This window comes from Sinocyclocheilus grahami, unplaced genomic scaffold (genome assembly GCF_001515645.1).
Source record: "Sinocyclocheilus grahami isolate Dianchi unplaced genomic scaffold, SAMN03320097.WGS_v1.1 scaffold7.1, whole genome shotgun sequence".
In the NCBI taxonomy this organism is placed as follows: domain Eukaryota; kingdom Metazoa; phylum Chordata; class Actinopteri; order Cypriniformes; family Cyprinidae; genus Sinocyclocheilus; species Sinocyclocheilus grahami.
In genome coordinates this window covers 1,465,234-1,492,860 of record NW_015505186.1, presented here as the reverse complement: position 1 = coordinate 1,492,860, position 27,627 = coordinate 1,465,234, and the positions used below count along the sequence as shown (strand labels likewise).

Here is a 27,627-nt window from a genome sequence, read left to right as displayed (position 1 = left end):
ACCAACTCGCAGAGCCACAGTGATGAAGTCTTTCATCTGTCTGTGGTACGGTGGAGCAGCGCTGCATGTGCTTTCATTTCATTTTCAACCCTTTCCACCCTTTCGCTTTGAGTGTGTGTAAAAGCAAAATGTCCCTCAATTTTGCTGCACCTTGCACAATGCTAATTACGTGTTATTCAGAGCAGGTATCAACCACAAACTTCAGCCTCTGCGCACATTTCACCTGTATGCCCTGGCATTTATCTATGAAATATATTCAGAGAAACTGCCCTAGAACTCACAAACTGAATGAGATCAATGTAAAATTCTACAATTTAGATTTTAAAACTACCTAATGCACACTTTGAATCAACAAACACGTCAAAAGTGAAGTAGTTTTGGAGAATCAGCGGCCAGTACGCCTACACTCGAAACTTACTGAACGACAAAGGATACAAATTGGTATCTGCTCAAGATAAGCTTGAACAAATATTGTGTGTGCCTTGAAATAGCCTGAAAACACTAACGTACAAATGTATAGCTTGCATGTTTGTGCATGTGTGTGTGCGTGTTAGTAGGTGAGGTGAAAGCCTATGGTGAACTTCAAAGCATGTAGAGGTAACAGGGTTCATGTGCTATAAGTAGGGCTCAGAGTTAAACATTTTTCAAAAGCATGAGAAAGAGGGGGAAGTGAGAAAGCTTGTTTTTTCTAAAATAACTTAATGAAAACCACATGGGTTAATTTATTAATTTGGGTGAGTAACTCTTAGTGCCATTAAAGACATTATGAATGGAATTAAAATAGTAAATAAAATTATATGAATGATAAAGGTGTGTTGAATTACACAAAATGAGCTACAGTACATCTCCACATAAGATTGTATCACTATACCACAGATATAGTAACACATCTCTAGCTTTGGGTGCAAACTGCCAAGGCTCCGAAAGAAGAAAGTACATGCCATTTTTACAGTAGTCTTATGAGGGCACATGGGAATAACAAAACTGACCCACACTGAATTCTACCTGTATGCGTGTGTGTGTTTGACTACTTAAGGCGCATAAAACAATGGTGTGCATATTTAAAAACACAAGAGAGTTATGAAACAACATGCTGGGTGCCAAAACCTCATAAAATGAGTCTAAACACTATTCTTATTATTTCACTTTGACTTTAAGGGAATGAACATGGACTCCCATTACATGCTCTACAAACTTGTTGGCATGACCTTAAAATGTTGACCTCTGAACCCCAGAGATTTTTGAACCACAGGATAGCATTTTCACTTCATCCGCCTTGAATTCTATTTAGCAGTTACATCTAGGCTTGAAACTAAAATAAAACTAGTGCATCAGAAGTGAACTAAACAAAAGTGATCAGTTTCTTCGCACCCAACTCTCAATTTGATTTAGTAATGACTGTGAATCTAAAACAAACATGATTCCAGCGACAAGCAATCTGTCCACAATGAAACTAAAGTGGCCCAAAAGGCAAGATAACACCCAATTAGTAGGCTACACATTTGATGTGGAACAGTATTTTGGAGCAATGAGATTCTAAAGTGGAAGGAACAATTTAGCATTACACTACAGAAACCACTGCCAACCAATAAACAAAATATCTGGTTATCATGGGACAAAAACTCTATAGCACATGGTGTACATTTCACAATAAAAGCAACATATGTTAACATATTTCGACAAGAATGGTCCATTGGCTATGTCACTTGCCCTGTCTGACCAGTGGTGCAATGATGGAATGTCTTTCAAGCTTAAACATTTGGTTTTCTTGGTGCAAATTATTCAGATTTAAATATGTCTTCATGTTAAATGTATCCAGCTGGCTAACACAACTGAGGTTTTGTCACAGTTGCAAGACTAATTTGTGGCGTCTTGGAAGCATCAGTTATAAAGAGTTGAAAATCATAAAGAAAATCGCATTATGACATCATTTTCCAGCAAAAGTGGGTTTATGAATTTATAGCTGTAATGAAGTTACATCATAAATGCATAATTTCCAGCTATTACCACAAATTTAAAGCCTAATAAATTATTTGTTGCAGCTTGTTACTAATCTAAAATATAATGAATATTAAATATATATATATATATATATATATATAATACATTTAAGTTAAAAAACATTAAATATGTAATAAGTTATATCTTAAAACAGACAAATGGAAACATCATATAATTCTGTTAAAGGGGATGAAAGGAGGAACTTTACACAACAATAACAAAACCTTATTTAATGCTTTTGATAATAATTTGCGATCAAAATAACCAAGTATTAATTTAATGATATCTGACATCCTGTTGCTTCATCAAATGTCACCTAGTATGCTAAATATGTTCATTGACCGATATAATGGGTAAAGCTGATGCTATTGGATGTGGTCAGACTTACATAGAGTTTGTTTACTTTGCCCAGGTGCCGCGGGAAAAGAGAACAATATCCCAGCCAAAGGCTGACGTCCTGGGCTCTGATGTGGATCCCAACAAAAGGTGAAGCTCTCATCAAAGATGCAATAGTGAATGCCGTTTTTCCCATACTGAGAAGATGAGACCCTACTTCATGGTATTTTTTGCTAGGGCTGCAATTAGCTTACTAATCAACAAAAATTAATAAAGAAAACTGTCAGCAACGATTTGTTGGGTCTGTACGCTGAGCACGCTGAAACTACGTCATTGACATCAATGTAAAAAAAGTACTAAACTGTTCGAAGCATGAGAGCACTTTATATTAAATGCTTCATCATGCGCGTAGAACTTCATGTTGCCGTCTGAGCGTGCTTTTGTTGTTTAATGCATTTAAGGGGGGTTTCCCCCAGCGCAGATAAAATTGTATCTGTACTTTGTATTTTATTCTTGTTTAAAGCCAAGCAACTATTCACATTTCGCAAAAAAAATAAAAATAAAAATCAAGCAAGCTATTGGTAAAAGATTATGCTTACGCGTAGGGCTGCGCATGCGCGTCAACCAGTAGCGGCACACAACAGCAAAGGAAGGGAGGCTGTAATCCATTTTTAATCACAAAACATTTATTACTATACGTTCCATTTAGGTTACAAAATTCTACATATAAAGCAAGTAATTTGTAAACCAATATCTGTAGAAGGTGACGCTTGATGTGTTTACCTTTTAACATTTAGTAGTTTCATTTTTAAAATATAACGTATTGATTATATTTATTTTTTGTCAGTGTGACTAGGTTCATCTTTGATATTAGGTTTAGACATCCGTGCATTTTGCACATTTTTTGTGAAGAAGAACAATGTTTGTTGCAGTTAAATGTGCACCTTCTACATTTATCAGTTGTTTGTTAGTAATGAAAAATATTTTTAAAACATTTTATATTGTATATTTTGTTTTTTACATTTTCATTTACATTTTCCAACAGAAACTTGATGACCACTCTCCAAGAGCCATCGCCAGAGAACCGAATCCAGGTTCTGAAAGGAGTAAATATCGTTCTTCCAGGGAACCAGCACACCCAGGACAAGAGAGGCCTTTTCCCCTCACCCGATACTACGGTGACAGTATCCATTGCGCCTGGGCCAAACTACCCAGTGAAGACTGAGGGTCCATCACATGGATTCTCCGTCACAGTCCCCAATCGACACTGCTCAGAACCAGACAATCACACGGTGGTATTCGACCCTCAGCTCCCCCACAACCAGTTCAGTCCAAACACTCAGCCACGCACCCCAGACTCGACCTTCCCAGAGAACCCAGATGTGAGTTCTCACACACACACACACACACGCACATATCTCCTGTCTCCCACCCTCAGACAATACTTCATTTACCTGGTGACTCTAAAGACATTGTTGTATTGAGCCCCCTCCCTATTTTTATTTGAACATGCCAAAATAGCAGCTAGCATGTCATTATGCCATTGTCTCTCTTACACAATAAAGTGCTGTATTTTCCTCTCACATAATAGCATATATATATATATATATATATATATATATATATATATATATATATATATATATATATATATATATATCCCCCCTGCCAAAAAAAGCTTATTGCAGAGCCCTGTATTATACTCATAATCATATGACATTGACTCTTCTCGTGGTGCTCAGGTTTTACTTACGTTAACGTGATAGTCACAGACTGGAATCTACTGGGACAGGAAGCAGAATACTATTGTAGTCTCAGGTATGTAGACAGTATGATAAAGAACAGTCCAACCCCTACAAACATCCTAAGAGTGACTGGAATGCTTAAACTATGATGTCACAGGTGGAGGAGTCCAGAGGATGTTTTGTCGTGGCATGTAGATGGCGGTGAGGAGGGGGGCGGACCACACCTTTCAGGTAAATGTGTCTCCCTGTAATGAAAGGTAATCCTGCAGGTATTTTTAGCTCAGTGTTGGGAGGAGGCCCTGACATGGGTGACGGTAAGGATTTGTATTTCCATTTACGCACAGAGCAAGCAAAGAAACAAAAGTGGCTTGTATGAAGGGGTGAATCAGAGACAGGAACAAGTGCTCTAGAGACAAATGACAGGTTGACAAAGACCCTTTCAATGCTGAAACCGTTTGCTCCACTCATGGCAGCCCTGATAGTTGGTTTTAGTCATCAGGCACCTCAAAGCATCTCAGGAGCTATAGAAATGTGTCATCAAATCACAAGACTTACCACATACCTCTTCATGAGTGCTGGAAAAATAGGTCACATGACTAAAACCGATGAAAATTACCACAGTTCACTCACAATGCTAGATGAATAACAGTAGTTCACTCATAAAAAGTAAAAAATTTAAAGACTTTACCGGTCACTCTTTTCATTATATTTCACACAAAGCTATTGTATGCCATAAATTCAGACTTGGAATAATATAATGCAAAAGTTGTATGGACCACTTTTTAATGATGGTTTTGCATCCTTTTAGAAGCTTGAAAGCTTCAGTACCAGCATGCAAAACAAATTTTCTACATTTGAGTTTCACAGAAGAAAAAAGCCATACAAGTTTGGAATGACATGAGGGCAAGTAAAAAAAAAAAGTTGTTATTTTGCCTTATTTAACCCTCTCTCTACGTCATGCTGATGACAGAAAGCCAAACCACAAGTTGTTCTGACAAGGATATTAAACAAAGATTAAACTGAACTGGCATCAGCAAATGCGCAGCTGAAAATGGGTTGTTATGCATTCTTCTGAACACTGTGAGCTCGGGTCCCTCCTCTTTCTAGCCTTAAATTCCATAACAAACCGCATGTCATTCATTTGCGCTGAGAGGGAATCCACAACTGCACTTTTGAAGGATAATTGTTACTGTCATATATTACGCTACACCTTTTTTAGGGGCCTAAAGAAAAGAAAAATAGGTGCTTCATGTGGTAACACCAAAATCAGATAGTCAAAATCAACAGTAATCTCAAAAGTATTTAACTGAATTAAATTCACTAGCTCTAAGATATAATGTGGGATAGACAGTTGTGGTTGCTAGGATGGGAACATGGTTGGTCAGGCTAGAACCATCCAGGACCCTCTGTAAAGCTACATTAGGTTACCAAGAAATATTACCAGTCAGGTAGAGGTAATTAGGTCAGGTAAAAAGGTCATTTAGGAGGAAATACAATTATAAATAAATAAATCTGGTTTATTGATTTTGTTAGACTTATACTTGAAATGATAAACAATTAATTTACAATATATTTTCCAAAAAAAATAAAGAAAGAAAGAAAAAGGTCCTACACTCTTAAAAATAAAGGTGCTTCACGATGCCATAGAAGAACACATAAAGTGACATAGCTACTACTTTTTGTTTTCAGCGGGAAAAAAATGTTAAATGAGCTTGCCATAGAAGGGATAAACTGGAGTAGTGTGGGTTTTGCAAACGCAATCTCTGTTTACCTTTTGAATACGCGCATGTGATTGGCTGTCCAGGCTGTCACTCCATCTGTGGGCGTGGCCAGCTCACTCTACTCTAAAACACGCTGCACCCTGAAAGCGCTTCATAACACAGTCATTTCATTTAAAACCGCGCTAGGCATGGTACGAGCCACACATCGCTGAGTTTTACAGCGCGATCAGACACGGCTTCACTGTCAGTCAGCTCTGATCATGTGCGATTGATAGAGTGAGCAAACTAGACAAAATCTTAACTGCACTTATCCTCTGTTTAAGGACAGTCGGCTGACTTCGGCTTTGATTTTGTGATGGCAGAACCGCAGCATCAGCTGGTTGACATCGACCCGGATTTCGAGCCTCTCTCCCGGCCGCGCTCATGCACCTGGCCGCTGCACCGACCGGAGTTCAGCGAGCCAGGGAGCTCCAACACCTCCTCCCCGGCACCGTCCGTCAAGCCTGAGCAAGGTATCGTGGACTTTATCAACAGCCTAAGTTTACTAGAAGAGACCGAGGACTACCAGGAGGAGAAACCCGTCCTTTTGAACGACTTCCACTGCCAGGACAACTGCGTTCATCCTCAGCAACAGCATCCCCAGCAGCCGAATCCCCAGCTGACGCACCCGCAACAGGTGCCGCCGCTCCCCGCCCCTGCCAGCAGCTCCAGCCCTGCAGCGGCCCAGAGGAAGAGCAGCTCGTCTCGCAGGAACGCGTGGGGGAATATGTCATACGCTGACCTCATCACCAAGGCGATCGAGAGCTCCCCTGAGAAGCGGCTCACCCTGTCTCAGATCTACGAGTGGATGGTGAAGAGCGTGCCTTACTTCAAAGATAAGGGCGACAGCAACAGCTCAGCCGGCTGGAAGGTAATGGCTCTTCATGGCCAAGCACAAGTGTCATTCAAAGTAGCATTAGAAGTCATCTTATTGTATACGTTATATTTAAACACACTAACATATAGAAATATTTTTGCACACTGAAAGCATCTTTTAATGTGTCCATTAATGTATTTTAATGTTATTATAAGATCATCAACTCAATTTTTGGGGGAAAAATAAGGCATGTGATTCAAAATAAGTGGAAGGATGAATGTTTTGCTGTATTTAAATGTGTGCAGCTAAAAGAGCAATTCATGTCTGATCTTCTACATACACAAACATTTTCTTAATCAATATTTTCACCTGTATTTCCAGTAAAAATATCTAAACTTCCTTAAAAGAAGATAGATTTACTCTGTACACTCTTAAAAATAAAGGTGCTTCAAAAGGTTCTTCAAGTGATGCCATAGAAGAACCATTTTTGGTTCTTCTATGGCATCACTTGAAGAACCTTTTGAAGCACCTTTATTTTTAAGAGTGTACAGAGTAAATGTATCTTCTTTTAAGGAAGTTTAGATATTTTTACTGGAAATACAGGTGAAAATATTGATTAAGAAAATGTTTGTGTATGTAGAAGATCAGACATGAATTGCTCTTTTAGCTGCACACATTTAAATACAGCAAAACATTCATCCTTCCACTTATTTTGAATCACATGCCTTATTTTTCCCCCAAAAATTGAGTTGATGATCTTATAATAACATTAAAATACATTAATGGACACATTAAAAGATGCTTTCAGTGTGCAAAAATATTTCTATATGTTAGTGTGTTTAAATATAACGTATACAATAAGATGACTTCTAATGCTACTTTGAATGACACTTGTGCTTGGCCATGAAGAGCCATTACCTTCCAGCCGGCTGAGCTGTTGCTGTCGCCCTTATCTTTGAAGTAAGGCACGCTCTTCACCATCCACTCGTAGATCTGAGACAGGGTGAGCCGCTTCTCAGGGGAGCTCTCGATCGCCTTGGTGATGAGGTCAGCGTATGACATATTCCCCCACGCGTTCCTACGAGACGAGCTGCTCTTCCTCTGGGCCGCTGCAGGGCTGGAGCTGCTGGCAGGGGCGGGGAGCGGCGGCACCTGTTGCGGGTGCGTCAGCTGGGGATTCGGCTGCTGGGGATGCTGTTGCTGAGGATGAACGCAGTTGTCCTGGCAGTGGAAGTCGTTCAAAAGGACGGGTTTCTCCTCCTGGTAGTCCTCGGTCTCTTCTAGTAAACTTAGGCTGTTGATAAAGTCCACGATACCTTGCTCAGGCTTGACGGACGGTGCCGGGGAGGAGGTGTTGGAGCTCCCTGGCTCGCTGAACTCCGGTCGGTGCAGCGGCCAGGTGCATGAGCGCGGCCGGGAGAGAGGCTCGAAATCCGGGTCGATGTCAACCAGCTGATGCTGCGGTTCTGCCATCACAAAATCAAAGCCGAAGTCAGCCGACTGTCCTTAAACAGAGGATAAGTGCAGTTAAGATTTTGTCTAGTTTGCTCACTCTATCAATCGCACATGATCAGAGCTGACTGACAGTGAAGCCGTGTCTGATCGCGCTGTAAAACTCAGCGATGTGTGGCTCGTACCATGCCTAGCGCGGTTTTAAATGAAATGACTGTGTTATGAAGCGCTTTCAGGGTGCAGCGTGTTTTAGAGTAGAGTGAGCTGGCCACGCCCACAGATGGAGTGACAGCCTGGACAGCCAATCACATGCGCGTATTCAAAAGGTAAACAGAGATTGCGTTTGCAAAACCCACACTACTCCAGTTTATCCCTTCTATGGCAAGCTCATTTAACATTTTTTTCCCGCTGAAAACAAAAAGTAGTAGCTATGTCACTTTATGTGACTAGTATCTATTTTCAAGTTCACTAGTAGGGTAATTATAGCCTGTGCTATAGAAATTATTCCAAGTGACTACATTTCAGTTAGTCACATATTCAGTTATTACTTAACAAAAGTATCTATCCCTGTTGTTACTAGGAACATTTGTCATGTCACTAGGTCACTAGTTAAGAAGTGAATAGTTCATATCTGAGAAATAGGTCTTTGTGTGACTATTCAGTTTCACTAATAGGCTAATTATAGCCTGCATATTACTTATTCCTGTAGTCAACTTTTAGTTAGTCACTATTATTTACAGTATGAGACACTAGTATCTATCTCAGTCGTTACTAGAAAAATCTCGTCTCACTAGTTGACTAGTTAAGAAGAGAATATTAAATATCCGAGCAACAGATCCCCATATGATTCAATGGCAAAAATGTGCAATTCATTACCAGTAACAGTGGAATAGTTACTTTATCTTCATTATCGGCAAAGGAATAAAGACTAACCAGTCTGATGTACTAGTGACTAACTGAATAGATATTTGCAGCTACTGGGATAAGTACTAATATCTTTACTTTTTACTTTACTTTTAGTCATTTAGCAGACGCTTTTATCCAAAGCGACTTACAAATAAGAAAAAGTAATTAAAACTAAAAGCTAAAACTCTATAAATACTATATATATATATATATATATATATATATATATATATATATATATATATATATATATATATATATATATATATATATATATATATATATATAATTTCATTTCCATTTTGTATGTTGAAGTACTGAAATAACTCAAAATAAATAAAAGTAAAACTTAATAAAAAGCCTATATAGACATAATAAAAAAACTAATAAAATGACATTACTACAACTGTAACTAAAACTAAAATAGATAACTAATACAATATATCTACTATATAATATATCTAATATATCTACTAGTTATTAATTTCGAAAATGATGCCAGTCATTGTTTGATTGTTTACTTCTAATTCAAATATGTTTAATATCAAAAATTGGTATTAGTTTGATAGAAATAAATGTTAATATGGCTTGCTTTATACTTTTAGATAAACAGGATTTACAGAGGATTATGACTGCCATGAAAGAATTTGACCACACAGTGTAGCTTTCCATTCACCTTTTTAGTTGTGTAATATCAAATAATCACCAGTTTAATATATTTTGTTAATAGGCTTCAAAAGCGGTCCTTTCATCAAGATTTAAGAGGCTGAGTGCACTGAGACTTAGAAACCATTTGGCAGTCATCCGCCTGTCAAATAGTCTATATATCTTGTTGGACTTGGCTTCCTAAATTTGCACTAAATCCTTTTTGTTTTCAACAAAACATGCGTGTGGTAACGATGTGAACGTTCATGCAGAGTTGTGCTATCACTAGCTGTGCTCACTAGAGGGAGACATTAACTAGCCTACATGACAAGTCTTGACCAGGGTGCATTCAAAATAAAATAAAAAATACAGGCCTCTCCTAAAGGGTTTCTGCAGCTTTTATGAGGTTAAGACTTTTAAAACATTTTTAAGGTTTATGAGAAATATATATATATATATATATATATATATATATATATAAAGTGTTTATGATTTTTTTAAATGAAACTCTACGCAATTCAAAGGGAAAACGTGATTTCGTATGTGTTCTTGTTTTAAACATTAACTTATTTCTCAAAAACAGGGCTTCATTTTGCATCTCAAGTAAATGCATCTTGATTTAAAGATGTTTAGATACTTGTATTCAAAAACAAAATAAAAAATACTGCTATTTTTTCAGTGCATGCTACATTTAATGCCAGTTTTATGAATTTAAGACTTAATGACTTTAAGGCCTTAAAAACGAAGTGAACTTTTTAAAAACCTGCAGAAACCGCTTCCAATATTACTTACTAACATTTTGTGTGAATCAAATTATTAAAAATTAAAAGTTAAAACCCCTAAATACAATTCCTCTTACATACAGTTGACTCTTGATCAATTCAATTCAATTTGTTACAGTTTTTTTTAGTGTATGCAACATTTAATGCCAGTTTTATACATTTAAGTCTTTATGACTTGAAGGCCTTAATTTGAAAAAGAAGTGAACTTTTTAAAACCTGCAGAAACAGTGCCCAACATTACACACTTATGTTATAAATAACAATTTGTGTGCATTAAATTGTTAAAAATTAAAACAATTAAAACCCCTAAATACAATTCCTCGTACGTACAGCTGACTCTTGATAAATGTCAGTCGTCTCTGTAAGACCTTTATTTTGAAACTATATTTACGTGGACTATCCCGGTAGTAAATTCATTTCTGAAGCTTGTGTCTGTTTGTACATTGCTGAAAAATCCTCTTCATGTACCCATATACAGTAGCCATATGAAGAATTAGCTACAATTTATTTTGAACAACCTTTTATATACGCAACTGTTACATGCATTGCAGAAGATAGAGCAGCTCGCTTGTGAACAGGACGGAATTGTATTGATGTGGAATAGGACCAGGTGTTAGAATACAAAAGGATTCCAGTCCAGCACAAGGTTTCGGGATGAGCTTCTTCAGTTTCGGACAAACTGCTGAAATTGACGTAGTTCTAAATGATGCCGAGACGAGAAAAAAGGCCGAGCACAAAACAGAAGACGGGAAAAAGGACAAATACTTTCTGTTTTACGATGGGGAGACAGTCTCTGGGAAAGTCAACGTAACTCTGAAGAACCCAGGCAAGAGGCTCGAGCATCAGGGAATCAAGGTAGAGTTTATCGGGCAAATCGGTAAGTTCAACGTTTGAACGAGCAATGCTTGATGACGCAACTGCGATGTGACCGTTAAGTTAAATACAATTCAGCATTTACATTTATGTTCGTATGTTTGGAGGCGTCGCGGGCAAATTTGTTATGTAAAGCACGTTTCATTAAGGGGGATCCAGATTTATTAAGTAATAACATGTTAATATGTTGAAGTGTCAAATTCCAAACACTGGTCTCGTGACATATGACACATTGGCGGTGGGTGTTTGATTCGTGAACGAATCGTTCTTTCCAGTTGGATATTTTCAGTGACTCGAACGAACCGGTTCACTAAACATCGTTCAGGTTTCGCTCCGAGCGTATCTTTATATTTCAGAAATAGCTAGAGTAACGCATTAGTATGCTGTTCGGAATTCAGCCAACAGCTCACCGACCTGTTCGGACATTAGTCATGAGTCGAGAACTGATGAGTGAGGGGGAAATAAGTTGATTTTTTATGTATTAAAAAAAAAATTAATAAAGCCGAATAGCAGAAACGTTACAACTTGTAAAACCTGTACTGGAAATGGTTTATCAACCTAAAAAGAGCTGGACTTAAAAATAGCCTTAACTTTTTTAGTTAAGAAAGGTAATTTAGTATCGTTTAATGTAAATTAAAATAATATTTAGATTCTAAACAAGTGTCGCGATGTTAGCGGAATCATGTTTGCAACAAACTGAAATTGGACTTTTTAAAATGGAAATAAACAAATACCCTTATAATTATAAATAAAACCCATAATGAACACCACAATGTTCTACATGTAAAATAATAATTGAGTCGATTTTCTCCTGTTCTTTTAAATGAATTGTTCAAAAGAACCGATTCTCTGAAATGAGTCGACTTCCTAGCTCCAGTAAAAAGGCGGTATAAAAGAAACCACACCTCTGGATGCTGGTCACAAGCTATGAATCCCTTTTTTATTTTCAGTAATTATCAGTTTCCTTAAAAGATACTTGTTTCTCCTTGTTATAAGTAAGGGCTGTATTTAAAGCTCTATATACCATTCATGCATTTCTATGTAAAGAAAATGTCGTTTCCCCCCCTTGGTTAACCTTATATGTATTATTGATTTATTATAAAAACCCCAAAAATTGCCTTTAATAATGTCATGTTGTTCAATACCTGGCAAACCTAGCAAAGCCTTAAAGAATTGTTCTCACTTGAAAGAATGAAACGGAATATACAAACAAAATATGAACATTTTATTAAGCAGCCATGTCAAAAATTGAGCATCTATGGTAATATTTTTCTCTCCCGTGTCTTTTTCTCCTAGAATTGTACTACGACAGAGGAAACCATCATGAGTTTGTCTCTCTGGTTAAGGATTTAGCTCGGCCTGGAGAAATGGCTCAATCTCAGACCTTTGATTTTGAGTTCACACATGTGGAGAAACCGTACGAGTCCTACACAGGCCAGAATGTAAAACTACGGTATGTTCGGGAAAGATTGTTTATATGAGCTCCCACAATATATTCTACACTTAGTTGACAGTTAACTGTCTTAGATGTTGCTTAGATGGTTTTATGATGAACTCAAATTTTCCTTCAGCTATTTCCTGCGGGCGACCATCAGCAGGAGACTGAATGACGTCTGCAAAGAGATGGACATTGTAGTGCACACACTCAGCACATATCCAGAACTCAACACTTCCATAAAGATGGAGGTGGGAATTGAGGACTGTCTACACATTGAGTTTGAGTACAACAAGTCCAAGTAAGTCAAAAACAGCCAGAGGATGGGAGTTTATGGTTTTAACTTAAACCAGTTAATAAAATTTCAATTTGTCATCCACTGATATCCTGTTTGCATTTTTCCCCGTTTTTTTTTTTTAACCTAAAAATGGCAGGTATCACCTGAAAGATGTGATTGTAGGGAAGATCTATTTCCTGTTGGTGCGAATTAAGATCAAACACATGGAGATTGATATTATTAAACGGGAGACAACAGGGACAGGGCCAAATGTGTACCACGAAAATGACACCATTGCAAAATACGAGATTATGGATGGAGCACCTGTGCGAGGTATGAAACTATTTTCAACACATCCATTTATAAGGATGACGTTTCTGATGGATTAATTTGAAACACTCATATTTTCTACGTTGAAATGAATTGTACTGAATTTTAACATTGTCTTTACTGGCTTTAGGTGAATCCATCCCTATCCGTCTTTTTCTGGCTGGGTACGAGATGACGCCCACCATGAGGGATGTTAATAAGAAATTCTCTGTTCGTTATTACCTGAATCTCGTACTCATTGATGAAGAAGAGAGACGTTACTTCAAACAACAGGTTGGTCTTCACTTTACTAAATGAACAAATGAATAAATAAAAAGTTAGTAGTGATATTTTAACTATTAAATGCCCAGAATATGATCTATTTTGTGCATGAATTGACCTCTTTTGTGGATTTTTAGGAGATTACGCTATGGAGGAAGGGAGACATTGTGAGAAAAAGCATGTCCCATCAAGCTGCCATCGCCTCCCAGCGCTTCGAGGGCTCGGCGAGCGCAGAGAAAGCACTCTCTCAAGCTAAAGAGGACGACAACTAAACCCAACCATGTCTTCTCATCGTCTCATGTGTGTCTGTGTCAGAGAGAGTGTGTGTATGGATTTAAAGAAGCCGTGTGCTCCCAAAATAGATGGTAACCTAAACATGATATTTCACATTCCTAAACACACCAGTTTATGATCAACAAGTTCCTAAGTAGCTTTTAAAAAGGGATTAATGTTTGAAAAGCAAAAACGCCGATTCCAAAAACCACAGCTCGATATTTACGAATTCTTCTTGGCAGTTCCTCTGAGATTGTTTACTTTTTGTCTGCCACCCTGGAATTAATTGACTATATATTTATTTGAAACATTTCAGCAGTTCATCTAGACAAAACAAACACATTCCACTCTCTATATTCCATTTACAGACTTTTTTTAATGTTTTGTTATTGTAGATTTTTTTCTTTCGTAACATGTACATTTCATTCAGTGTGTTTCTGATTTTTAATGAAATGGTGTTTAACTAATTCATATTTTTAGTGATTTTTTTAAATATACAGTATGCTTACCAATACATGCCTTTTTACTTTTGTTGCCATTCCGTAAGATAAATGATAAGCACTTCAGAGTTTTTGCCAATGTGATTTCAGTGTCTCCAGAGGGACCCTTAACTTCATATCAACCCAAAATTACATAAACATTTTTGCTTAGATTTAACAAACCAAATTAATTTCCCTACAGGTATGTAGCTAAACTAAAATGCACCTGAATTTAATTTTTTATTTTGTCTGTCAGATTGTATTGCTATAATGATACTTTAACAAGCTTTTCAAATGTATAAAAATATAATTTTAATTCAGTATTATTGCTGTTGAGGTTTGGGTATGGGAAACCAAAATGTTTGATGTTGTTGGGTAACACTTTACTATAAGGTTCAAAAAGCTAACTTTAGTTAAAGGTTTCAAGAACTAAAAATTAATCTTAGTTAATATTTATTTATAAATTAATTATGATTCAACTGCTTGTTTGTTAGTTTGTGTTGGCTAATACAACATTTACTAATGTTAACATGCGTGTAATGTGAAAATGTACTATTTTTATGTAAAAGTTAACTTGAATCAAGATTAATAAATGTTAAAGGATTGTTTATTATTAGTTCAGGGTAACTACAGTACAGCCTTATTTTAAAGTGTTACTAAGTCATTGGCTGTTCTAATGTTTAATGTTCTTTAATTCCTGTCAATTCTAGAATTCAGGTGGCATCAATGACTTATTTTAGTTCTCATTTTTACCAACACTGGAGATCAGCTTTATATTACATGTCACAGTTCTAACCAGTTACTAACCAAGATGTACTTAAAACCTTCGACGTTTTTGATCATGACAGTACAGCTTATTATAAATGCTGATAAAGTGTGTGTGATCAGGATGAAAAGCAGACGTATTAACACTTTGCGGAAGTGATTGCACACCTATTTTGAGATTGCAGGCTCATTAATGCTGCCTTGTTAGTGGCTCTTATTGTCGTGATTATTTCTTGTCGTGTTAGGACCGTGGGGGTGTTTATCTGTCTGAAAAACCAGGATGAATCATCTCACGATGAGCTGCCTTTAGTGAGACTGCAATTTCACAATATCGTTTTTTTGTTAGCACTTCTATTCACTTAAGTAGAAAATGATCCTTGTGTCTGGCAGTGAACTTTAACTAAGAAAGATCATGACATGCTGATCACACACTAGGTTCAGCATATTGTTTGATAAAATTGCCCTTTTTTTACATGGCGTGTAAAGGAACCCTTGCATTTGGTGTCAAACTAGTAAAAGATGGCAAGGCCTGTCACAGGGCTATGTGTAAGTGATCTCTCTGCTGTCTGTTTCACAAATCTAAAGAATCTCTTTGCAGAATTACTCATGGCTCTATGTGCCACACTGTGTTTACTGACTACACCTATATGAATTTACAAATTAGCACTGTGTATCCTTTCAAAACAAAGAAGGCAAACTAGTAAAAGATGGCAAGGCCTGTCACAGGGCTATGTGTAAGTGATCTCTCTGCTGTCTGTTTCACAAATCTAAAGCATCTCTTTGCTTTAGATTACTCATGGCTCTATGTGCCACACTGTGTTTACTGACTACACCTATATGAATTTACAAATTAGCACTGTGTATCCTTTCAAAACAAAGAAGAAACAAGAATTAGTTGTTTCCTAACTTTCTTTACATTTATCATTGTGCAAAAAACTGCTGCTTAAAACGGCAAAATATTAAAACCATATTTCTATATTATTATGTATGTACAGTATATATTTACAGAATTGTAAGTATATGATTTTGAAATGGTTTAGAAATCGCTCTAAGGTACTAGCAGAGTTTACGAAACGGGTTCTAGAAGATTCTAGAACTGTGCTAATATAAAATACGAAACACACAGTCTAACTGCTCTTTCAGTACTTGTGCTGTATATGACATTTGTTTTTACTCTGATTCCTCAGATTAAAAAAGAAGAAAAAAAAAACGCTCATCTTTTCCCTCATAGAAACTCCCAGTGTCGTCTTTTCACCTGCAATGAACTCAGTTTGGAAAAATAAGGTGTGTAACGGAAGCTGTTTTATGGTCATATAGTGTTGCCATCTTTTTCATTAGATAAAAATTCTCAAGGTCTGTCTTATAATTTGTATTTAAATCTTTCTGAAGATTTTGAACTGGTCTTAAAAATGAGAAGACCAGTGTTGTCCCTAAAGTATCTTTTATCTTTAATTCATGAACTCGAGTTACATTTGATATCTTTCTCCAACACAATTTGATTTGCATGTTAAAATGAAACTTTTTGAGGGTGTTAATTGTGTTTCTAAATGCTTAAACTCAGCCAGCTCTTGATAACCCCTAGATGGCAGACTCGCACCTCATTTGCCCAATCAGCAATGCACTTTATAGCCAATTTGGTAATAGGATTAAAATGTATTCATTTTCATATAGTATTGGCTACACTGTATATTAATGAATGTATCAGTTTCCACAAAGTAGTAATCTGCACAATTGTTTTCAAAAAAATAAGAAGAATTGTTTCTTGAGCACCAAATCAGCATATTAGAATGATTGGAGTAATTGCTGGCCAAAATACAGCTTTGCCATCACAGGAAGAAATTAAAATATATCAAAATAGAAAACTGTTATTTTAAATTGCTTAAAAAAATCACAGCGTTAATTTTTTTTGTTTTGTTTTATACTGTATTTGCATTTTTACATAAAGATCTTACCGAATCCAAACTTTTGAATAGTAGAGGCATTTAGGTATAAGCTGCTTTATTACTCACTTATTGTAAAACGTTCCAGAGGGACAAGTATAAAGGCAGATACTTTAGCTGATGCGTTTTCAATAGTATGTGCAGTCTTCTGGCTTTGAGATGTTGTTATTGATCGGCTGGCCGTGCTGCTGACAGCTGTATTTTCCAAGTGAATTCTGAAGCTGAGAAGAGAAACCTGGATGAGTATTGATCATAGCTGAAGTCCTCTTTCTCTACATCTGCAGAATTCAAGCCCATAGACACTAATGAGGACTGAGGAGAAATAACAAGCCTTTGTGTTCAAATCCTGAACTGAATCTGTCACACAATATACAGAGTAGCCGTACAGCAGATGTTTTCCTCGGGGTGGCTATGAGCAATAAAATCACTTCTCATTTTGGAAAATTGTATCTGATTTCTAAAAAAAAAAAAAAAAAAGTAGTCAAAATAATATAAAGGTAATGAAATAATAACAATTACTATTTGTTATTACTGCTGCAAAAAATATTAAAATAATTAAAGTGTATTATGTCGGCGCTGATAGCCTTGTGGGCAGTGCACCGACTTATAGCGCCGTTACTATTCACTTCCTTTCAACTCTAAACTATCCTATCACAATAAAAAATCCAAAAATGGCAAAAATAAAATCTTTAAAAAAAATGGTATTATTACTATTATTATCTTTTAATACAAATAGCATTTCATTTAACATTTCAGTGGCAATGTAGTTGAGTTTAGTTTACTGATTTTCTGGTAAAATTTTCAATGGCAGGGAGAAAAAAAAATACCATCTTGCCCTAAAAAAAGAACTGGAGGTTCATACAGTACATACAGTAATCACATCATAAATATTAAATGTCAGCTAAAACAACATCTTAGCTCGATAAATCCAGTGGCCACATTGTACAAACCTATTAGGCCTTCGATGTTTGGAGGCGTGGAGCTAATGGGCCAGTTCCAATCCTTCACTAATAACCACAGCAACTGCTCCAAGCGCAATGCTCAGCTGCACAAACCCGGTTACCATGGCGATGGGGCCTCCGTCATTCCCAGTCTTTTGACTGTATTGTGGAGGAGCCTTGCATCTGTGTGAGAAGGGGGAGTCTTGCACAGGAAATCAGGTCATTGTGTGTATTCCTCATTTTTTATATTATCTCATCAATTTTATTGCATCTAATGTAATAAGGATGGAAAGCAAACGTGGTATGAGATGAACTGTGGTTTGAATTTTGAAATAAAGTATTATTATAATTTTGGGCAAGTGGAAAGGGTTTTGAAAGATGGTTTGAAACGGCCTCTGCATCGAAACAATGCAGCTTTGATGATAAAAATAGGCTGACTTATGATCTAACAGTTTTGTACACTGAAAAAAAATTTCATTCATCCAATTAAAAAAATGTAGGGTAATGATTCACATCTATATTTTTTAACTTGAGCCAATGAAAAATAAAATAAATAACTTGCCCTTATAGAATGAGTTTTTATTGCCAGGTATGTTTACACATACGAGGAATTTGTTTTCGTGACAGAAGCTTCCACAGTGTAACAGAGTGACAGTGACAGAACAAAAACACAGATAATAAAAAAAAAAATAGAACAAGTAAATAAGAAATAAAAATATATAAATCAACAATTGTATGTGCAGGTATATTACAATAGACAGTTTTTTTATGTACAGTTACTGTATATTATGTTCAAATTTGAGGTGTAGACTGAGTATGTGTGTTAGATAAATAAGTGTAAATAGTGTGTGTTCCACAGTTAAGTGTTCATGAGATGGATTGCCTGAGGGAAGAAACTGTTCCTGTGTCTGGTCGTTCTGGTGCTCAGTGCTCTGTAGCGTCGACCAGATGGCAACAGTTCAAAGAGGGAGTGTGCTGGATGTGAGGGGTCCAGAGTGATTCTGCCAGCCCTTTTGCTCACTCTGGATAAGTACAGTTCTTGGAGAGAAGGGAGGGTTGTACCAATGATTCGCTCAGCAGTCCGGACTACCCTCTGAAGTCTTCTGAGGTCAGATTTGGTAGCTGAGCTGAACCAGACAGTTATTGAAGTGCAGAGGATGGATTCAACGATGGCGGAGTAGAACTGTTTCAGCAGCTCCTGTGGCAGGTTGACTAGCTTGATAGATGTGAATCATTACCCTAAATTTTTTTAATTGGATGAAACATTTTCAGTGTAGTTGTTGAATACATTAGACTGTGATTGACACTCCCACAGGAGATGTCGTCATATTTGTCTTTGAGCTTTGCAGAATATTCCTCCCCCTTCATAAAGACCCACTACTGTTACTTTCTGCTCTCTCCTCCTTATTAACCATTAATGGACTCACATGGTTTAAAGTCTGTTAGACAAAGACGTGCCACATGCATACAGCCAACAACTATCAAATATATGAAAGCATGCTAGAATTACTAACAGTTCATATTTAAGCAGCCAGTAGTAATACACCTGCATTTGTATTTCAGTCACGCTGCATGCTTCCAACACCGAAATGCGTTTCTGAGTAAATCTGGCCACATGGTCAGGAAGCTTTACTATATAAGGACTAGATGTCCTGTGATGTGTAAAGCAGCGTGTGCCACGCTTTTGTTGTTTCCCACAGTCATCTGCTCAAAACTGTGAAAGCATTGTCTGTAATCCATCAAATCAGATGCTAATCCCTGGAATATGGCAAGCCAATTCTGAGCAGCTTGTGTGCATGCAGACACATGCATGCTGGAGAGCGTCTCTAACTGTATGGGTCTTTTTACAGACTGAGATGCAGATTAAAAACCGTGAAGGATTAAGGGCAGCAGGGAGAGTGGCGTTACACATGGGAGGTGTGGATATGTGTGACGTAAAGGGCAACTGGGCATTACTATGGCCAAACTAAATGGTTCTTTATGCCCCATCCGTTCCTCTAAGCCACGGTCTTTGTCTTCGCTGCGGTTCTCTGTCTTTCTGACTCGCTGGATGGCCTGCAGAGTCAGACAAATTGAGCTGGAAACAGTGTATTTTGTCTGTAGGGGTTCAAAAGTCTTAGACCACATTGACATCTGTTGTTTAATCTGTGATTAATTATCTAATATAAACCTGGAAATGGAAAGTTTTAGGGTAAGGAATTTAATTTTTTATTATTTTGGATTTGGTTTTCTCTGTTCAGCACTTTGGTCAGCTTCACCGTGTTTCAATGTGCTATATAAATAAAATGTACTTACTTTAGGATTTTGAACATTTTAAATCTAGGGATACATCAATTTTAATAAATGTTTAGTAACACTTTACAATAAGATCTCAGTTGTTAGTGCATTAGGGTATTAACTACCAATGAACAACATTATAGCTTTTATTAATCTTTGTTAATGTTCCCTAAAAATACAATTAAATAAAAATACAGTTGTACGTTGTTCATGTTTGTTCACAGTGTATTAACAACTGTTAACAGAAACAAGTTTTGAAATTAAATATATGTTAGTAAATGTTGAAATTAACATTAACTAAGATTAATAAATACTGTAGAAGTACTGTTCATTGTTACTTCTTGTTAACTAATGTTAGCAAATGAAACCTTATTGTATAGTGTTACCGTAATTATTTTCATGTTATGGCCAATAAATGATAAATAGCACATTATATAAAATTCTATATTATTTTGTTTAAATAAACGAAAAATAAAACACAAAAAAACTCAAATTAATCATATTAATTGCAACAAGGCAAGGGAATTTGGTTATCACAACATTATAATGTACATTACAATGTAGCGTGGAAAAAGAGATTTGTAAACGATTGCATTTAAAACAGTTTTTAAATTATTAGTGTTTTGGTAAAATTTTACAATAAGGTCTCATTTGTTAACATTGGTTAATGCATTAACTAACATGAACTAACAATGAACAATATATTTGTTACAGCATTTATTAATCTTTGTTAATATTAGTTAATACAAATGTTCATGTTCATGTTAATTCACAGTACATTAACTAATGTTATCAGATACAACTTTACATTTTAGTAATGTATTAGTACATTTTGTACTTAATATTAACTAAGATCAAGTTAACTAATATAGTTAATTCATGTAAACAAATGAAACCTTATTGTAAAGTGTTACCAGTGTTTTTAAAGATTAACATTAAATTAGTGGTAGATGATGGCAGAGGTATGTAAAATTAGGAAAAATTAGCATTTAAATGCAGTTAATTGCACAAAAAACAATCAGCCAATAACTTATATTATAATATGTAAATCATATAACTGTTATTTAAACAAAGAAATGTCGACTTAAAACCCAATAAAACATTTACAATTCTGCACGTTCTATAGGTCACTAATCAAATAACCACATTTGGGAAATTTGACAATGTTAATTTCAACTTTTCATTAAATTGTTATACTAATACTACAATTTGTAATTGTTTTATTAAATTATTATAAAAAAAACAATATAGAAGCATTCTCACTAGTGGTCTCAGACTTACTATTACTCTATATGACCCTGCAACATTATTAAAACACTGTAATCTTGCCAGATTTATAGCTTTCATTTCAATAGTAATGACTGACAGTAAGCAGCCAGCGTACATGTTGTTAGCACGGCTTCCTCAATGAAAATCCCTCGAGCGTGCTTTGAGGGGTAATTAATTCATGTAAACAAATGAAACCTTATTGTAAAGTGTTACCAGTGTTTTTAAAGATTAACATTAAATTAGTGGTAGATGATGGCAGAGGTATGTAAAATTAGGAAAAATTAGCATTTAAATGCAGTTAATTGCACAAAAAACAATCAGCCAATAACTTATATTATAATATGTAAATCATATAACTGTTATTTAAACAAAGAAATGTCGACTTAAAACCCAATAAAACATTTACAATTCTGCACGTTCTATAGGTCACTAATCAAATAACCACATTTGGGAAATTTGACAATGTTAATTTCAACTTTTCATTAAATTGTTATACTAATACTACAATTTGTAATTGTTTTATTAAATTATTATAAAAAAACAATATAGAAGCATTCTCACTAGTGGTCTCAGACTTACTATTACTCTATATGACCCTGCAACATTATTAAAACACTGTAATCTTGCCAGATTTATAGCTTTCATTTCAATAGTAATGACTGACAGTAAGCAGCCAGCGTACATGTTGTTAGCACGGCTTCCTCAATGAAAATCCCTCAAGCGTGCTTTGAGGGGTAATGAGAATTCCCTTAATTCTGACATAGTACACTACAGGCAGACACATACACACTAGGGTAATAGAGTGTATTAGTGGAATGGAACTTTGCTGACTAATGTAATGTTGGGGTAAACGTTTAAGCAAGCCTGTTTTAAATGGATTTTTATCCTGCAGTCTTTTAGCTTGACGTTAAGCCTGATTGATAAAGCCTTTCGAGCTCATTCATGGGAACTGTCAGATCACAGGTCGAAAATGCAGGAAATAAAGAGTGGATGTTACTGTATAATAACTCTCAAACTGAACTTGTTCATTTCAATGACGAATGAATTTTTGTGGAAGTCATCTTGACCTGAATAGAATGTAAAGCATTTGTTTTGGGTGGATCAGAATATAACAAGATGCATTTTTGCCTAGAAACGGTCATATTGTACCATTTATATAGAAGCATTCTCACTAGTGGTCTCAGACTTACTATTACTCTATATGACCCTGCAACATTATTAAAACACTGTAATCTTGCCAGATTTATAGCTTTCATTTCAATAGTAATGACTGACAGTAAGCAGCCAGCGTACATGTTGTTAGCACGGCTTCCTCAATGAAAATCCCTCGAGCGTGCTTTGAGGGGTAATGAGAAGGGGATCCTGCCAAGAGACCCCTGATGTGGCCGATGACAAGCGAGTTCAAGGTGTGAATAAAGCCCCAATACAGCTTCTCTCCATTACCTCACACTGTTTTTTTGTCCTTCCTCATGAATATGGAGGGATTTGGCTTATGGCAGACTGAGAGAAAGGGAGCAGGAGGGGGTAGGGGGCGGAGAGAGTGAGGTGCATGAGGAGAGGAGCAGAAGGGGGAGGGTTGCCGAGGAGGATGATTGCGTCAGAATGCGCAGGCTCCGTGGAACAGGAGAGGACGGCTGCTGCTTAATGCTCAGAAAACAACACTCTGAGCCTTGACTGGCTTAGACAAGACGCCGTGGACTAGAACAGTGGCCATCACGACACGGAGATTCTGTGTGTGTGATGGGAATGATTGTGTCTGCTGTCGTTTCATCCTGATCAAGATTTGCTGATGGTGGTTTCTCTCTGACTATATTGGAATAGGAGGAGCTGTTTCTACCCAGATACACACGGAGAGATTCTTCTGCAGGTAATTTGTTCCTCCCTCTCTCTCCTCCATCACTCCGTCTCCATCCCGCCATTGTTTTCACATTATTCCCACTGGGAAATGGGGTAACCTTGATCTCCATCCGTTTTGCATCCATCCCTTTCTTTTTTCATTTCGTTCTGTACATATTTCTAGAAAAAAATAGATCCAGATGCTGTGATCCAGATTTAGCAGTGCGTTTGAGAAATATCTCTTGCATTTTTTATCACTGTGATAAATATGAATGTCATACACATTTAGTTGATGTCACTCTCAGCGGAGGTCCCATGGCAAAAGTGTTTTATTCCATCGCCACCATTTGTTCCATTGATTTATTTAAGGTCAATATGCTATTTAAACTCTTGCTCAATTCCACCCCCTTCCTCAGGAAGTGTGAATAAGGGGCAGCAGTTTATCAATGTAACATTGGATTGCCTCTTTGCTTTGGTCATTGGAAGTTTTTTTGAATGGGTTTTGGCCATAGGCACAGAATTATGGGTGGTGGACAAACAAATCAATCGGTAGCCAAAAACCAGGAAGTGACAAAAGGTCATTCCCTTAATTCTGACATAGTACACTACAGGCAGACACATACACACTAGGGTAATAGAGTGTATTAGTGGAATGGAACTTTGCTGACTAATGTAATGTTGGGGTAAACGTTTAAGCAAGCCTGTTTTAAATGGATTTTTATCCTGCAGTCTTTTAGCTTGACGTTAAGCCTGATTGATAAAGCCTTTCGAGCTCATTCATGGGAACTGTCAGATCACAGGTCGAAAATGCAGGAAATAAAGAGTGGATGTTACTGTATAATAACTCTCAAACTGAACTTGTTCATTTCAATGACGAATTAATTCTTGTGGAAGTCATCTTGACCTGAATAGAATGTAAAGCATTTGTTTTGGGTGGATCAGAATATAACAAGATGCATTTTTGCCTAGAAACGGTCATATTGTACCATTTGCTAAAAATTACATGTTAGGGACAACATCATTTTTACCAATGCATTGATATTTATATTACATTATTTATAGTAATTTAATATTATAATTGTGAATTTTATCATAAAATGATTTAGATTACTTCTGATATTAATATTATTACTGTTGATATCGATAAATATGATCTATTGTTAAAGGTACTTTATTAATGATATTAATGATATTATATTAATGGAGCTGATTTAAGTTGCAAAGAAGTTATCACTGATGCATTGGCCATCAGAAAATGTCTTGAAATATATTTTCTTGAAACATCTTGAAATATCTTTCTCCTTATAATTGAAAAAGTCATTTTATTTCCTCTGAGTAAATGACTGCAGCACTACATGAGAGTACAGCTTGCTCGCTTTGATCAAGTCTTATTAAACCCAATGCTTGTCATGCAGGTCTGAGGCTGATGCCAAGCTCGGCGCTGCTTGACATCTTGTGCCGGATGGAGGCGGCGATACGAGAGTATTCGGAGGAGCTGGTGGCCCAGCTGGCCCGGAGGGACGAGCTGGAGTTTGAGAAGGAGGTGAAGAACACCTTCATCACAGCTCTGATGGAGGTCCAAAACAGACAGAAGGAGCAAAGGGAGCTGAGCAAGCGCAGGCGTAAGGACAAGGCCATGAGTCTACAAGGGCCTACCCACTCCGAGAAGACCGGGAGCATGCCTGCAAAAGTAAGTGTGTTGAAATTAACTGCATGATATTTGCCTCCATGCACAGACATCTCTCTCAGCAGTTAATGGATCTTGCCCCATTACTCTTCAGCTGCACTTAGCACTTACTGGAAGAGCAGAGGAAGCATTCCCCTGCAGTATGAGCTGTGGAGGCAATAGCAGCTTCCTCTTAGACAGTAATGCCGCTGTGATTCGATTACATCACGCAAGAACTGCATCTCTGCGTCCTCATCCTCCATGTTCTCACAGGGATGATTTGATCATTCCAGTCATTTTGTACACAGTGATTAGAGTTGGTAAATGTGGCAAATTGTGAAGCTCAAATTTATTATATTATGGTTGCACACATTTCCTGAACTTGGAAGCTTAGGATTTTAGCCAATAAATTATTATATAGCCATGTCATCATGACTGATAATTGATAAATGGCTACAATTATTATTTTTTAAATTAAATTATATTTAATTAGTATTTTATAAATATTATTGTTTTATTTACATGTTTAGAGAAATAATATAATTTTAAAAAGTGAATAAAAAATATTTTTTCTCACTTTTACATTTTTATTCATTCTCAAAAATGTAAATCAAACATAATAGAAATAAAATTAATGCTTTCAAAAGCTTAAATATATGGCATCACGATATTATAATGTAAAGATGGATATTATAATATTTATTATTATGTGATTTTAATCATTCGCTGAAAGAAATCTGCGGGTACTTAAATAAGAAATAATGTTAGAACTTTTTCCATCATTTCTAGACCCTCAGTTGAATTCTTCCAGCTCCTTACTCTAGTTTGGCGTAGGATTTGCACACAAGGGATGCAGTGCTGTACAAAATGTGAGCTTCTGGTTCTTAATATTTTATGTTTGAATGTTTTTCAGCGCTTCAGCATGGAGTGTGGCTTCATTTCAGCCAAGGTTGGTTGAAAATACAGCATGTTTTAGTGTTCTACATTAATGCCAAGTTATGGGGAGAAACCTTGTGACTTTTCTTATTTTGGGTAACCTGACTTTTTTTTTTCATCCTATGTATGAAATATAAAGTTCTACATAATGTGGTTTCTTTGACGGTTTTTTTTTTTGTTTTTTTAACATTAACTGTCATCCATGCCTTGTGCTTACATCTTTAATGTATTTATTTCTTATTTACTAAGGGACATGGAGGAATGTGAAGTATTGCGGAGTTATAATTCCAATAAATGTCAAACCCTGTGAAAGCATGAATGACTGTTTCATTGTAATACCGCAACATTCCACTAGAGGGTAGTCATATACAGGTCACAGGCAAGCTTGTCGAGGATTTTTTTGTGGCGTCTAGTTTAAAGGTCCCCTATTTGACACCTTTCTGGAGTTTTATTTTAGGTTTTGATGTTCTTAAGAATATATATTTGCAGTATAAGTACCAAAAACCATCTCAATATATTTTTACAGCTCCTTTCTCAGGAGCTCTGCTGAGAACAGGTCGATTTTGGAGAAGGGTATAACTGCAGCCTGGAGATCTCCAAACGGGGTGGGAGCTCCAAAATAGGGCGTGGCTTCCTTCCATTGACAGACAGGCACATGACACGCATGTGCACTTTCCCCCCCAATCCACTTCAGTGCAAACTCCGCCCCACAGCTGATTCTAAAGATTTTATTGGTTATGTCAATTAAAGTGTTTATTTCCTACACTATGCAACAAAAATGCTAACCCATAAACCTACCCCACACCTGACCCTAACCTTAACCAGCGAAATTGACTGCACGGCGGGATTGGCGCTGAATAGCGTGGTAAAGAAAGATGCATTTCAGGAGATAAACAGTTGATACGATTATGCGATATGAGATCGTTCCGTAACTCCCCAACCGGACCTCACCGGAAAATGGCACCTTTTTAGTTACACCCAGCATCACTACCCCATCCTACCCTACGAATTTCGAGCCCCGGAACGCCCCCGCTGCTTAGAACAAAGCGATAGAGTAAAATCTTTCCCCTGCGCTGCACTGGGACGGCTTGCGGGTGATTCCCGTTTATATCATTACGCAGAGTTTCAAACTCCAGTCCAAACACCACTGGCCACAAGCTTTGGGCTCTGCTCTCACAGAGAATATTTATTTACATAGCATATTTTATTTTAGATGAACTGCAAACAATGTTTAATTTATAGTTTTATTTTGAAATGTAAGTCAATAACAATTGGCTGGAGCCAGAGCCAATGCTGAAAGTCTTTGCGTGTGGAGACCCCGCCCCATTTTGGAGGTTCTGCCCACTTTTGGAGTTTGCAGTTATATCTACTTGGAGATTTTGGCCTGTCTAATTAATATTCATGAGCCTCTCTTCTGATTGGCCTGTTGTTTTCTGAGTGACGCATGGCCAGGCCAATCACAGGTAACTAGGGTCAGCCGACGTCACAGCGCTAGGTGGAGGCAGCAAAACAAAGAGGAAACTGGAGGCGGCCCATTCAAACCAGCGCAGATTCGGCTACATAAGGAGCTTAAAATATCATCTTGTTGTGATGTTGGGTGCCAGAATCGACGTAATACAGCCTCA

At 36.8% G+C, this 27,627-nt stretch overlaps 2 protein-coding genes and 1 long non-coding RNA gene across 3 annotated transcripts in view; 2 read left to right on the top strand and 1 right to left on the bottom strand.

Annotated features, from left to right (window-relative positions):
* The window catches only part of LOC107588742 (forkhead box protein O1-B-like), a 28,562-nt gene extending 20,234 nt beyond the window's left edge, over positions 1–8,328 (bottom strand). Inside the window, exon 1 of the mRNA XM_016276970.1 lies at positions 7,578–8,328. Coding sequence (XP_016132456.1) covers positions 7,578–8,132 — 555 coding nt within the window. The 5' untranslated portion in view covers positions 8,133–8,328. The remainder of the gene's footprint in view (positions 1–7,577) is intronic.
* Positions 8,329–10,841: 2,513 nt separating this feature from the next.
* LOC107588734 (vacuolar protein sorting-associated protein 26B-like) lies at positions 10,842–14,317 on the top strand. The gene is made up of 6 exons (XM_016276960.1): positions 10,842–11,321; positions 12,614–12,770; positions 12,889–13,053; positions 13,187–13,362; positions 13,490–13,632; positions 13,758–14,317. The coding sequence occupies exons 1-6, from the start codon at positions 11,099–11,101 to the stop codon at positions 13,890–13,892; spliced, it is 999 nt and encodes a 332-aa protein (XP_016132446.1). The 5' UTR covers positions 10,842–11,098; the 3' UTR covers positions 13,893–14,317.
* An 11,683-nt stretch (positions 14,318–26,000) lies between these two features.
* LOC107588722 (uncharacterized) overlaps positions 26,001–27,627 on the top strand; it is a 21,030-nt gene continuing 19,403 nt past the window's right edge. The window contains exon 1 of the long non-coding RNA XR_001609616.1: positions 26,001–26,167. This is a non-coding gene — a long non-coding RNA (uncharacterized lncRNA). The remainder of the gene's footprint in view (positions 26,168–27,627) is intronic.